The sequence below is a fragment of the Eumetopias jubatus genome, unplaced genomic scaffold (genome assembly GCF_037043125.1).
Source record: "Eumetopias jubatus isolate StellerSeaLion01/CBP00866 unplaced genomic scaffold, mEumJub1_p1.0 scaffold_3, whole genome shotgun sequence".
Classification (NCBI taxonomy): Eukaryota; Metazoa; Chordata; class Mammalia; order Carnivora; family Otariidae; genus Eumetopias; species Eumetopias jubatus.
The window spans coordinates 159,340,989-159,355,817 of NW_028274809.1; the positions used below are offsets into that span (position 1 = coordinate 159,340,989).

At 33.3% G+C, this 14,829-nt stretch overlaps 1 protein-coding gene across 2 annotated transcripts in view; it reads right to left on the reverse strand.

Moving 5' to 3' along the window:
• Window positions 1-14,829, reverse strand: part of DACH1 (dachshund family transcription factor 1) — a 424,105-nt gene that overhangs the window by 108,016 nt on the left and 301,260 nt on the right. For both annotated transcript variants that reach the window (XM_028107845.2, XM_088021853.1), the window contains exons 5-6: window positions 9,433-9,568; window positions 5,964-6,098 (exon numbers count right to left, since the gene is read on the reverse strand). In XM_028107845.2, the coding sequence (XP_027963646.1) occupies window positions 5,964-6,098; window positions 9,433-9,568 (271 nt within the window). The remainder of the gene's footprint in view (window positions 1-5,963; window positions 6,099-9,432; window positions 9,569-14,829) is intronic.

The window sequence follows — 14,829 nt, forward strand, 5'->3', positions numbered from 1 at the left end:
CAGATAATATTCTAATTCAGTGATTCACAACATGTATGTTCTCGCATCTATCAAATCAAGCCACATACCCATTCTCTAATTTGATACTACTAATAATTTCAGGGAATATTTATGTAGGTCAAGCACTCCAGACATGTCTTATCTCATTTAACCCTGAAAAGAAATTTATTTTACCTACTAATGGCAGACTCTGGGCTAGGTATACAAAGATGATGGGAAGACAGAGCTTTTGCCCAGAAGAGTTTGGGGCTGAGCACTAATGAGTAGGAGGCATATATATCCCAGGTAAAAAAAGAAACTGGATCATCTGGGAAAGGACAGAAGATGTTTGAGAAACCTGAAGGTTCAGTGTGACAAGATGGTCAGCAAGGTGCATGGGGAAAAAATAAACATTAAAACCCATTTTATACCAATTGCCCACCATACAGGTATGTCATGGGATTCTCATGGTAAGAATTTTCTTAAGTTGTCTTTGAAGTGTTACTGTAAACTCTGCTTCTCGAATTATAATTCATAAAATAATAAACCAGTGCTTCATAAAGTTTCACCTGAGCTGTGACTTTGCATGTGAAATCTGCCATCTGCTTAAGAAAGAGCTCTGGAATTCAGAGAAATTTGTTGTCTAGTGTTATGAATCACAGAATTAAAAGTATCTGCATTAAATTTAATACCTTTATTTCACAGACTTGGAAAATGAAGAGTAAAGTCGCATTAGTAAGTATTTAAGGAGAATATTTTATAAAAGACTTTGAGATATGCCAAGAGAAATTATATCTTCAGAATAAAAGTGAAGGAAAAGTTCCATTGTTAGAGAATTTTAAAATGAAAATACTCATGGCCCTATATGTATGTTAACATAATCAAAATACAGGAATCTCTAAAGAAAAGGGGCTTTTACTCTATACACATCTATATAGTCCCATGAAAAACTAACAGGTTAAGATTTGTGATATATGTGTATATAACAAAATAAAATTTACTATTAATTAATTTGTGTAATGTTGATCTAGAATTTAAAAGAAGGCCATTCTTGAAGACTCAATCCTAATTCAAGTAAAATTAGAATTTTTAAACATCGAGAAATGTGCACAAGGAAATATACTGCAAAAAATTATTTCCACAAACTTGAGAAAAGTGATGACATAGTCATTCAAAAAGATGTTTTGGAGGAAAACACAACGTTGGAGGCTAAGAATAAAACATTAATGAGAGGAAATCCCAATATGGCTGGGCTATGAACTACTTTATTGTCTTTAGTGCCCTGTCCTCAAATTCAGAGTACCAAAAAGAAAGCTTTTATACAAGTATGTTAACCATTGGAAATCTTGGGCACTGCCAAACAGAATATGCCACAAAAGAAATGTTTTATGGCCTGAATCAAATCCCCTGTATTTCTTGCTGCTTCTTAAATTATTTCTGCTTCTAAAATGGCGGGAGTCACCAATGAAAGAAAGTTTTCATATTTTTTATGAAAACAAAGGGAAAAGACTCAACTATAAGGAAAATTAGGATACATATTAGGAAAAAATAATACAGCAAAAAGAGTGAGAGAAAAAGAGAAAGGGACAGAGAAAGGAAACGTTTTTGCATTTCATATGGTTTATTTCACATATCTGGCATTCAGTAAATATTTACCCATTGCTTATGTCATTTCAGTATACCTAAGTCCAAGACTGAAATTCATTAGTGTAAATTAGGTATTTCATGGTTAGTTCAGCTAGGCACACATAAGTTTTCTATAATTGGAAAAAGCTGATACTGTAAGCTTATCTGTATTGTATATTTAATTTTTGGTAAATTAAAAATTAGATAAATTCTGTAATAACAAAAAATGGGCCTATGGAACAACACAAAGGTGTAAAACATGCTAAAAAAATATGTTGAAAAAAGCAGCAACTTAAGAAACACCAAGAAACAAATTATACATGAGAAATATTGTAAATTAGCATCAGTGGACAAATATGCAGGGAATAAACAGAAAGGTGCCGCATAAAGGAACAGTGAGTCTATTTATATAACTCAAATGTCAATTATTACTGCCTATTTCACCAAATTTAGACTGAGGGAAAAGATCAGAAATGGTTTTAAAGTCCAGAAAGCTCTAAAGAACTTGAAATCTGTTTATAAAAGTTTAAAGACATAAAATTGGTTTTGAAGCTTTGAGCTGTACCAGTTTTCCTCAGCACATATCTTTGACAAAGCCCTTATTTTGTCAAAGTTTTTTTGTTTTTGTTTTTAAGTTTTTTTTTTTTTTTTAAGATTTCTATTTATTATTTGAAACAGAGAGACACAGCCATAGAGGGAACACAAGCAGGGGGAGGGAGAGAGGAAGAAGCAGACTCCCTGCTGAGAAGGGCTTGATCCCAGGACCCTGGGATCATGACCTGAGCCTAAGGCAGATGCTTAATGACCGAGCCACCCAGGCGCCCTTAGTCAAAGTTTTTAATATTAAAAGCACTTCTCCTTAAATTTGGGATGACTTATATGATATTATGTCTATTCCTTCTTAATATACTAACTCAGTTTTCACATTTACATTTTGAATATGCCTTAAACTCTTCCGAGGTTCAAAAATGTATCAGCATTTTTATTTTTAAAAACAAGGAGTGAATTTCCTCAGCAGTTAGTACTTCTGAATTAGAATGCCTTCAGCTAAAGGTGGCTTAAGTATTCTAATGGGGTGGAGTTAATTGCTTTTTAATATTAAGAAGATTTAAAAGTTACTGATGATTAAGATTTTAGACCACAGTGATTCTTAGCATACAAATTAATTTTAGTGTCTTTTTAAAATCCATGTTTTCTAAAGAATTATTATCATTAGAATGATTTAAAGTGGTAAGCAGCAAATTACATATAAGAAGTTTGAACCTAAAATGACGCAAACGTATAACTAATTTCTCTACAAATGTCTCTAAATTAAGTCACTTGTTTTAATACAGACAAGTGTAGTAAGAAAGTTGCAGGGCCAGTATGAGGCACATGATAAATGCAGTCATGAAAGAAAACAATTTTTAATTTAGTAGACTCTATCAATCTAGAAAGCCATGAATATTTACTGTTAATTCACTATGCTGAAAAACAGATAAAAGAGAGAGAATTTGTACAAAAGAGCAACATATTATAAAACACTTACTGTAATTGGTATCAATATCACAATTTCTAGGATTACATAACTATATTGGAAATCATGCATTCAATGGTAGTTTTATATTCCTAGGAAGACTATTAAAATAAAAATTTATTTTCCCTTATAAAATATACATTAAAATATTGGAAAACCATTGGCATAGAGTCAAGGACTTTTTTTTTTAAAGATTTTATTTATTTATTTATTTGACAGAGAGAGACACAGCGAGAGAGGGAACACAGGCAGGGGGCGTGGGAGAGAGAGAGGCAGGCTTCCCACGGAGCAGGGAGCCTGATGTGGGGCTCGATCCCATGACCCTGGGATCATGAACTGAGCCGAAGGCAGACTCTTAATGACTGAGCCACCCAGGCGCCCCTATAGTCAAGGTCTTTATTCTGACAAAAAATCATTTTAAAAACTTCGATATGATGAGAAGTACCATTAGTGATATAGAACGTTTTTGTGTATACTCATTGTCAGAACATCTTACTATTTCATGTAAATGTACCTTCTAAAAGTTATATAATTCCACCTTTTGCCTACCTATTAGACCTTAAAGAATGTAATCTTTTAGTTGTTTTTTCTCTGTCTCTTAGAATCTCCTAATGATTCAGCCCAGATCAGTATGTATTCATAGATTGCTTAGTCTGTTTAAAGCAAATGAAATACACAGATGTCTCCAAGGAGTTCACAGTCTAGTATTGGGAGTAGACCAATGGAGATATAACTTCCAAACAACAAGGCAAATACTGTAGTGAAGATTTTTGGAGCAGGTATATGGGTAAAACAGAAGTAGGTCCCCTCAAACAACCTAGTATGGTAATTCAGGAAAGCCTCCATGGTGGCAAAATTGTAATAATAATTTAAAAAATAGATAAATGGATAGACAGAACCCATGAAAAAAGTAATAGCAAAATAGTAGGTAAACTCAAATTGAAGCATCAGGTTGTACAAACTATCTATCCCAAATTCCAGTGGAACTCATTCCAATTATGTTATTGATCATGCCTTTGGTGGTGTTCTCGCCACGATCTTTGAGCTTTTACATTTTACTCCCAGCTCTTCTCCACTAGGTGCTACAAGAGAATTAAACCCTAATATCCTGACATTCATTGTATGTCATAAATTAACTTTGCCCTTATGCATTCCAAGTGAAACCATCTATTTAGTATCCATGGGAAAATTGAGAAATGAGTCACTCCCATTATTTTCTTCCAGGGCTTTATTCTTAGCAGAACCTTGATGGAGAATGGCTGCTTAACCTATACAATGAATTTTTCTTTTTTTCTTTTTTTTTAAGATTTTATTTATTTTTTGACAGAGAGAGACACAGCAAGAGAGGGAACACAAGCAGGGGGAGTGGGAGAGGAAGAAACAGGCTTCCCACCAAGCAGGGAGCCTGATGTGGGGCTTGATCCCAGAACCCTGGGATCATGACCTGAGCCCAAGGCAGATGCTTAATGACTGAGCCACCCAGGTGCCCCAACAAATAGGTTTTGATCAAATATAAAAGGTGTATGTCAAAATATGTGTAAAGGACAATATATATAATATTTTTAGTCATTGTTGAAGAACAGCTTGTGAAAAAACTAGAATTAAGTATTTAGATACCATCTGGCTCACTGACGCATTGCATATAGTTTAGTAATAGCATTTGATATCAAATTTCAAAATAAAAAATTAGAAAGTTGCCTTAATGCTGCTCTCAATTATGCCTAGATTTTGACATATTAGCACCTAGAAAAGATTATCATTTTCTCACTGACATTCCATAATGCAGATAATCTAATTTGTAGAAATATTCTTTCTCCCCAAGGGCTCTGCATGTCTGTTTTTATGTTGAATGGGAAAAGGTGTTATATAAGTATCCTGACTTTTGGGGGAAAAAAAATTTGCCCCACCTTAACTTTGCCTTCCTCCAATCATTTCTTTCTGCTTCATTAATTATTAAATATCCAATTTTATTTATTTTCCTTTTTGACAGCTAGTTGTGCTTTTTGTGTAATTATGTTTTCCAAAGAATTAATCCTTTTCATAACACTGATTATTTGGTATTCATGTTAAAAAAGATAGTCAAAGTACCCAGTCTATATTAATAAAATTTAAAAATATTAAATTAAGACAAAAAAGATTTGGAAGGGTTCCTATATTCACAATCCAAACATTACTATTTGAAAAAATAAATTTGCATCTACTAGCACAAATTTTTAACATGCATACCAAAATAATACTTAAATTTCTTCATGAAAGTACTTTATGAAATAGGGCATGGAAATATCAATCAATATATGCCTGTGAAAATGGGTTAGGCTGATACAAATGAAATACAAATAGGAAACTTTTAGCTTCCCACCAGCTGGGCTTTGTTATTTGTTACATGTAATTTTGAAACAACAACTAGTACATTGTTTGGTTAGATTCACTTCTATTTCCTGATTGGTCTGATGACCATGTAGATTTTAATCCCAAAATATTAATAATAATCCTTCATATGTTGTTGTAGCTCTATCAGGTACATAAAAATGACATTTGGCCCTAAAGGCATTGAGAAAGACAAAGAGTAGGTCTTTAGCAACTCAGTGATAACAATTAAATAATTGTCCACTTTTTTAATATATTGGAAAGTAAATTATCACCTACCTGTTGTATAAGGAAAAGCAGCAGATCTTCATTCACACTTCTTTTTTGCTGAAAAGGCTTAAGTTTGACCTAATATTGTAGGTTTTTAAAATGTTTATATGCCATCTTTTGTGAGGTAGAAGTATACCTCATTCTGTGATTAAAATCTAGTTAACATGTTGAACAGGAAAAACAAGGCCATGTAATCATATATTACCTTTTTCAATATGCATCCTTTTTGATTCATGTCCCATATCATGACCAGCCAAATCTCCCTCTTTGGGCCCAGGGAGTACATTTGGTGATAAACCCATCAGCATCTGGTTCATGGATAACCCATTCTGATGGACAGCTGTCAAGCCCAAAACAAAAGAACAAAGACAAAAACACCATAACACACAATGTTCAAACAAATTAATTAAACTCACTTGGACTCAAAAATAAATAAAATATAATGGTCTAATGGTCTAACAGTATTGTAATCTATCTCTAAGAAAACTGAGAATTGATAACTATAATAATTCTTAAAGATAAGCAGAAAAATACTGGAATTGAAAACATTTTATCTTGTTTTTATTTCACAACGAATATATATATTTTTTATATATCTGGAATACTTTTGAATGGCCATACCACTACAACCACTAAAAGTTGTTAACTTTCAACAAGTTAAGGGGCTAATGTAACTGTTTTAATATTCATATTCTATTCTAGTCAATAAAACACAAGGTTTACACAGATACCAAAGTACTTCTTTAAAAAATTGAATTTGAACTCAGACTTGAAAATACAAGTGCCCAATTAATATCTATTGAAGGGTTGAATGAATAAAAACACTAATTGCTTTCTTGAACTATTAACAGTAACGTGTCACTATTGAAAAAGTAGATGACAAAACACCCTTATGATTTTCAAAATTCAGTCAATACATTTCTTAATAAATTGCCCAGGAAAATCTTGGTTTTGTGCAAAAAACTGGATGAGTACTCATTCCATAAAAACTTATCTTCTCTGGAAAAAAGAGGGTTTTTTGAAAATATCATAAGAATATATTAGGAATTATCATTTGGAAATCACCACAGCAATAATTGTGTGAGGGAAGTATCTTCAAAAGATAATTCTAAAAGGAGTGGAATGGAAGTTTGATGGAAAATATAATATAAAAATATAATATTGATGAAAAAAATTAATTTTATATTTTATAAATATAAAATATATTTATATAATATTTATATTTAGACCTATTATTATTACTTAATATTTACAAAGGTTTAAAAAAAAGTAACTTTACAGTGGAGTAACTTTTAAGTGGTATTCACCACCTTAACCAAGAGATAGTTATGACAAGTATTGAGGAATATCATGTCTCTTAGAAGGATGCACTGAGAAGGACACACTATCATGCCTCTGTGATTCCTGCCAAAAATTCATAATTCAAGTCTAATCATGAGAAAGCCAAAGCATCCAATCTAAAGGAAATTCTACAAAAATAAATGGCCTATATTCTTTGAAAAACAATGTCAAGACACTGAAAGACAAAAAAGACCGAGGAACTATTCCAGATTAAAAGAGACTAAAGGAATATGACAAGTAATTGCAATATGCGTTCCTGGATTGGCTTTTGGACCAGTAAAGAAAAATCTTTTGCTATTAAAAATATTAGTAAGATAAAAATTTAAAAAAATATGTTAGTAGGAAAGTTGGAAAAGATTTATAGTTTAGAAGGGTACTGTAATAATCTTAATTTCCTGATTTTGATCATTGTTCTGTGGTTACATAAGAGAAATTCCTTGTTTCGAGAAGATAAACAATGATGTATTTGAGGTAAAGGAGCATGATGTCCATGTCCACGATAGGGACATTAAGGTGCCATTATGCCTTTATCAAGATCTCTCTTTCAGAGACATAGATGATTGGGTGAATTGAGTATCAGTGTGAAAAAATTCTTTGTATTATTTTTGAAATGTCTGTGTCAGTCTAGCTTTTAAAAAGACACATTAAAAATATGCATATACATGAACATGTATTTACATAAGTGTGTGTGTGTGTGTATGCATGCATTTGTGTGCATGTGTATGTATTTCTACTGGGACAATTATGGTAGTCCAAGCATGTAAAAATTTCTCCTTTGTTCTATCAAGAATAAAAAAGAATACAATGATTAATTTAAAACATGAATATATGACAAAATTCTTTCAAATTGTTCCCTATCTGCCCATAATTTCCATTTAAGTGTCATGAAAAAATATTTTTCTTTCTCTAGAAGGACAGTGTCTTTTCAATGATGACATCTTATAAAAGCATTAAAAATGAAACCAATATGCATCATGAAATTTCTGATTCTAGTGTCAGCATGGCATATAAGCATACAGAAAATATTTTATATGAAAGATGGCTTGAAGGAGTGGGAGCCATGATTTACAAGCCCCAGAAAATGTCATTGGTTTGGGAATGGTTATATTCACTTTTATTAATGCACAGTTATAAATCTCTTACAAAATTAGGGATACATGTTTTAGACAGGCCAAATCAAGTATTTATATTTAGAATTACGTTGAACTATATAACTGTCAATAATTAACTATTTTTAAAATAATCGTATTATATACAATTTAACCTAGTATTTGTTATCTACCTCAATAACATTCACACTAAGGATTTCTGCTTTACACAAATGAAAATTTTTGACTTATAAAGACACTTTATAGCAAATGTTTTTTCTGTTATAAAAATATTCTCAAAAACCAAATAACTTCAGCCAGTTATGTGTAATTAGATAAAGTTTGTACCACAAACATGATTTCTTAAACTAAATCCTGGAAAGGATACAATGATATTGATTTTGTCAACCAACACAATCACTGTTAATATGTTCACTGTATTGTAAAAACAATACTAGATTCTCGACACAAAATACACATATAAAATAACCAGTTAATTGAATGGCATTTTTAACTTTACTCTTCATTTTCTTGGTTAAATATCTGAAAATGTAATCATGAAATAAAACAGAGCCCCTACTTTTTAGAATTTAATATCTGACAATAATATGCATTATTGACTTACTAATTCAAATCCTAAAATTCAAGCAATTTAAAATTCTTTAATCTAACATTGATCAGAATGACTAAGACTTTTTTTTAAAGTTAATTATTTTTTTATTATGTTATGTTAAACACCATACATTACATCATTAGTTTTTATGATGTAGTGTTCCATGATTCATTGTTTGTGTAAGTCAATTATTTTGAATTCCATTTTTTTAATTCCTCTTTGTGGCTATGATTGTCAATGCGGGTGAATTTTGAAAATTGATAAATTTCAAAACCTGGCAAGGGGGTGGGGCTGCGGAATAAATTTGAGTAACCCCTAAACCATGTACTTAGCCACTAGGTAACTGTGAGTTGTAGGTGTTTACTTCAGAAACTAATCTAGAAGGTTACTTTCGCTGTTTCATAGCTCAGATCTTTATGTGTGGCATCAAAGAGAGGGAGTTTATATCCGAACCTGTTAATGGAGTGCCATACCTCGTGATATTGCAAACTGGGAAACATAATTTTGAGAGATGGCTATTGCTACGGAGCTTCAGAACATGATACATCTGAGCTCTATTTGGAATGAGGGAATTTTGAGAAGAAAAGCCAGCTAATAGTTTAAATGGTGACAAGTAAAAGTATGAGACCTACGGATTCTGTCAGAAGAGCTCTCGGTCCGTGCTGGGGAGCTGGACACACTGCTGCTCCGGTGGGATGAGGCGTGGCTGCCTGGCCTCCGGCCCTCCTCCAGAGAGGGCGCAGGCGAAGGGCTGTCTGGGACGCGCTCCTGCGGCACCGCGGGAAGGAATTGGGGGAGAAAAGAGGTAAATATGTGGGAACTTTAATTAAGGAACGTTGATTTTTGTTCATGCAGTACTATAGAGATGCAAAGGAAAGAAATTCATCTTTCATTGGCAGTGTAACCTTTTATCTTGAGCGAAGCCAAAGTAGGGAAAGACTAGTTAGGAAACGGGTTCTATAGGCAAGCGGTAATGGCAAATGTGGATCCCCTCTCTGGATAAAAAGGGAGGCCAACAAAGACAACCCTTTTAGAACCCATTAGAACAGCAACAAAATAACAGAACAAAGCAGGTTTCAATTCTAGACAATTATCAATTTTAAAAGATCTCTATCTAGGTTCTATTGCTTCAGCAAGTGTCTAAGGATCATTTAGCACACAAATTATCAATGTGACAGGCCATAATAACAATAACACTAGAGTCGTTATTAGCAGCTTTTTCCTCATGGCACTGCTCTGGACGCACCTGGATGGTCACATTTTTAAGCGTCGTAGAAATCGATTATTATTTAGCATTGGAATAATTTTGTTTGATTCTAGTAATTTTCAGACTACCTGCTTCTCCCAGCTCCAATTCAACCACATATATGTATTAGGGGAAATTCATGAAATATATATTAGTTGTATCCCAGGGAAACTTGGTATCATGTTTCCTGATACTATTGTGTTAACACTTAGGTCCCACACCACGTCTCCCCTGCTAAGCCTGAACCTTCCCCATTAGACTAATGTGCAAATATATCGTATAACTGTCTCCAATGAGCTATTATAAATGGAGTTACAGATTAAGAAATAAGATACTCCATTTACTAACATTTTTTTCTTTGAGCAACAAGATATTTATGACTTCAGATAGCAAGGCACATAGGCCTGGAAGAACTGTCTTTTCAATAATAAATATTTGAAAGGTTAGAAGGTAAACTACATGATATAGAATAAATAAAAAAAATAATGCCTTATTCAGGTGCAAAAGTACAAATATTAAAAGAGCAGCAGACTTTCAGAAATTTAAAAGAAAAAAGTTTTAAAATGTAATTGACTTGTAGGAGGTCAATGGACCATTGAGAATGAGGGTAGGTAATGCTATCTTTGGTCTCAGAGGTTCTATTAGTCCGGTGGTGGTTCCCAATCCTGCTCTGCATTAGAATCACCTGGGAGGTTTGTAACATGCCTGTGCCTGGGCTTTCCTCCCAGAGATTCTGGCTTACTGAGTATGAGGGTCGAATCGTGTCTCCAAAAAAAAAGATGACATCCTGATCCCCACTACCTGTGAATGTGAACTTCGTTTGGAAAAAGGGTCTTGGCAGCTGAAATTAATTAAAATGAGGTCATGCTGGAGTAGAGTGGGCTTTTAATCCAACATGACTGGTGCCCTTACAGGAGATATTGTGAAGATATGAGAGAAAATGTCATGTACGGAGGTAGAGATTGGAGTTACGCAGCTGCCAGACAATGCCAAAGATTGCCAGGCACCACCAGAAACAATGGAGAGGCAAGGAAGGATTCTACCTAGGAGCTCAGATGGAGCATGACACTGCTGCCATCTTGATTTCAGACTTCTAGTCTCTACAAATGTGAGAGGCTACGTTTGGGTAGTTTTAAGCCACCCAGTGCATGGTCTTTTGTTACATCAGCCCCATGCACTGAATCAGAAGTGGAGCCCAGACATCTCTTTATTTTTAAGACTCCAGGTGATTTTAATGTGCATCCAAAATTGAGCACCACTTGTCTCATACCTGTTTAATTTTTCAATCCTGGACATTGTTGATAAACATCTTCCACAGATATGTGGAGGCTTAATTTTTGAAAAGCATGACAAATAAAATGAAAATAACCAGAAAAATGACCAAACCCTCTTCCAAAATCCATGCATGAACCAGTTTCGCATTATATATTCCATGGAATAAAAACAGGTCTATAAGAAACTTCATGACAAAAGATTTGCAAGAACCAAAACAAAGGAAAAAGAAAAAAAAAACTAAATTCTTTCAAAAGTTACAATGTATATTAGAATCTTGTTGTAAAGATAACTTTTTGTATTTTAGGAGATTTTGGACTGGTCTAAAATGTGTGGATTGGTTTCTGTAAAGGACAATTAAAACCTCCCAAAGGAGAGATGTATTATCAATATTATACCATATAACACTTGCCCTTTACCTTAATTGATCAGAGGTTAAGAATAAAGTGCTATATTTTCTGCAAACAGCAAAACTGACTGGTATGTAGGTAAATGTACGCATCACACAATATGTTTTCTTACCCAAGTCACGTGGGGTTACATTTGAAAGACCGAAAATAAGCAAATGAGGAAGAGAAATGGGGCAGAAAAGAGGGAAAGAAGGAGACACCTCCCCCCCAAGTGCTAAAATTTACAGTTAGCTTGTTCAGAGAAGTTTATGACACATCATACATTTGTTATACTGAGGGATACTAAAGAAAGATGGTTTCCAACGGCACAATTTGGAGATTAAAAATTTTGAAATTAATGTCTCAACACACACAAAAAAAAATATTACCATTTTTTTCCCCAAACTAAATAAATCAAAGGAGGTACACTTTTTAAAAAGGATTTTATTTATTTATTTGAGAAAAAGAGAAAGAGAGAGAGAGAGAATGAGGAGGGGGTGGGACAGAGGGAGAAGCAGCCTCCCCACTGAGCCGGGAGCCCATCATGGGGTCCCAGGACCTTGAGATCATGACCTGAGCTGAAGGCAGTCGCTTGACCAACTGAGCCACCCAGGTGCCCCAAAGAAGGTATACTTCTAAATGATATGAGTTCTTTAGTCCACACGGCAAACAAATGACCTAAGTTTCTTTTTTATTAAATTTTTTATTGTTATGTTAATCACCATACATTACATAATTTGTTTTGGTGTAGTGTTCCATGATTCATTGTTTGTTCATAACACCCAGTGCTCCATGCAGAATGTGCCCTCCTCAATACCCATCACCAGGCTACCCCATCCCCCCACCCTCCTCCCCTCTAGAAACCTGTTTGTTTTTCAGAGTCCATCATCTCTCCTGGTTCGTCTTCCCCTCTGACTTACTCCCCTTCATTCTTCCTTTCCTGCTATCTTCTTCTTTTTCTTTTTTTTTTCTCAAAATATGTTGCGTTATTTGTTTCAGAAGTACAGATCTGTGATTCAACAGTCTTATACAATTCACAGCGCTCACCGTAGCACATATCTTCCCCAATGTCTATCACCCAGCCACCCCATCCCTCCCACCCCCGACCACTCCAGCAACCCTCAGTTTGTTCCTGAGATTAAGAATTCCTCATATCAGTGAATGACCTAAGTTTCTAAGAAACACATACATGATTTAAAAGAATAGAGACTTCACATCTTTTAATTATAATTTTAAAAACAGCTGATATTATAAATCCTTTTTCTTAACATTCACACCTACCCTAAACTATGAAGCAAACTATGCATTTATTATGTATTCAGTTTGATGAGTTCTATCAAGATCTAGAACATTCCCATAACCCCAGAAAGACTTCCCTTGTCCCTTTCCAGTCAATTCCTCCTGATTCCTATAAGCAACCACTTTCTGAATTCTATCACCATAAAATAGACTTGCTGGTTCTAGAATTTCATAAAAATGAAACCATATAGTACATACTTTGTAGCTGGCTTCTTCTTCACAACAAAACTTTTTTTGAGATTCATCCATGTTATTACATGTGTCATTAGTTCATTCTTTTCTACTGTTGAATATATTCAATTGCACAAATATATCCCACAATTTGTTAATCCTCTCACCCCTCCCCCCCAAATGGCAATTAGGTCATGTACTTAACTGCTTGAAACAACACTGTGCTTAATGTGTCTTTCAAGGAGCTACTCAGATGGGTCTTGGAAGAAGTGTTTTTAATCCTTTGCATATAATACTGTATAGAATTCTTTTACAGTCTGTGTAAATGTATTAATAAGTTATGCTAATGTTAACTGCATAAATAACCAGAGATATACTACAAGGAGTCTAACCTTGATTTCTAAAAATTCTAATAAAGCGGCACACGAGTTTGTCTAAACTTGAAAGGTAATTCCTAATATGTCTGGTTCTCAGCACTTGGATTGCACAAAAGTACATGGGATGTTTTTGAAAAAGAACATTCTATATTTTTAATACAAAAATACAATTTTCTAACTTAACCATTCTATTTTCTTGAAAAAGTCACTGATGTCAATGTTTATTCATCATTACATTTTAATAGCTGTCATAATAGTTATGTAGGTGATCATATATGCGGTGGCACATGTTTGGATGCACAGAGATAAAGTGCAATCTTGAAATAAATTAATCCCTCTGAAGTCATTTCGCAAGTCTTGAGTTTCCTGTCATAATAGATTTCTTACTGGGGCTAATGGAAAGCATGAGAAACTGATTTTTTCCTGAGATATTTAACTCATAAAATATTTAAATATTTAATGCCTAAAATTCTAGCAACAATGATTATGCCATTAAAAACAATTAGTTGTTTTATTTTCCACATAAGTATAAAAATTATTTCATTAGTCAATATATTTAACTGTCAAAGCTTTCCTTGATGATTCTTTTCATTCATGCATTATTCACTTATTCTTTTATACATTCAAAATACTCTAAAACATCATATAATAAACCAGGTAAAAAATAAACTGGATTTAAATCTAATGTAAAATACATCTTAAAAACATAATTTAAGGCTTAGAAAATGTTGGTGAAATTGTATTTAATTTAGCTTTAGCTTATTTTTACTTGGATTATAATTGTCTAAGAACAAAGGATACAAAGACAATACTTAATACTTTCGTTTAAAGAAAATATTTTAATTTATGCAAATTTTTATTATTTAAAAGCTAAGTATTCAATTGAAACTTTCTATAAATTGAGACAACATATTCAGTCATTTCACTTAATGTATAATTTCAATCTTTGGAACATGATGTATTGTTCTTTGAAGAATTTCATTAAAGTAAAATCCACTGAGCAAGTAAGATTTGAATACATTGTTGCACAATAAATTAATTTATTTCAACAGCTTAATTCTTTTATCATATTTATATGCTTGCCTTTCCAGAGTATGCTATAAGATGGAGAATAATGGAGACAGTAAAGAATTGCTTAGGAGAGAATCTCATAATTATTACTGAAACAAAATAGATAATGAGTTTTATTCAGACATAATAAGAAACAAGCAGTTCAATGTCTATAGGGAAACTATGTAAACTGGATTTATCATTTCATTTGTGTAATACCCTTTA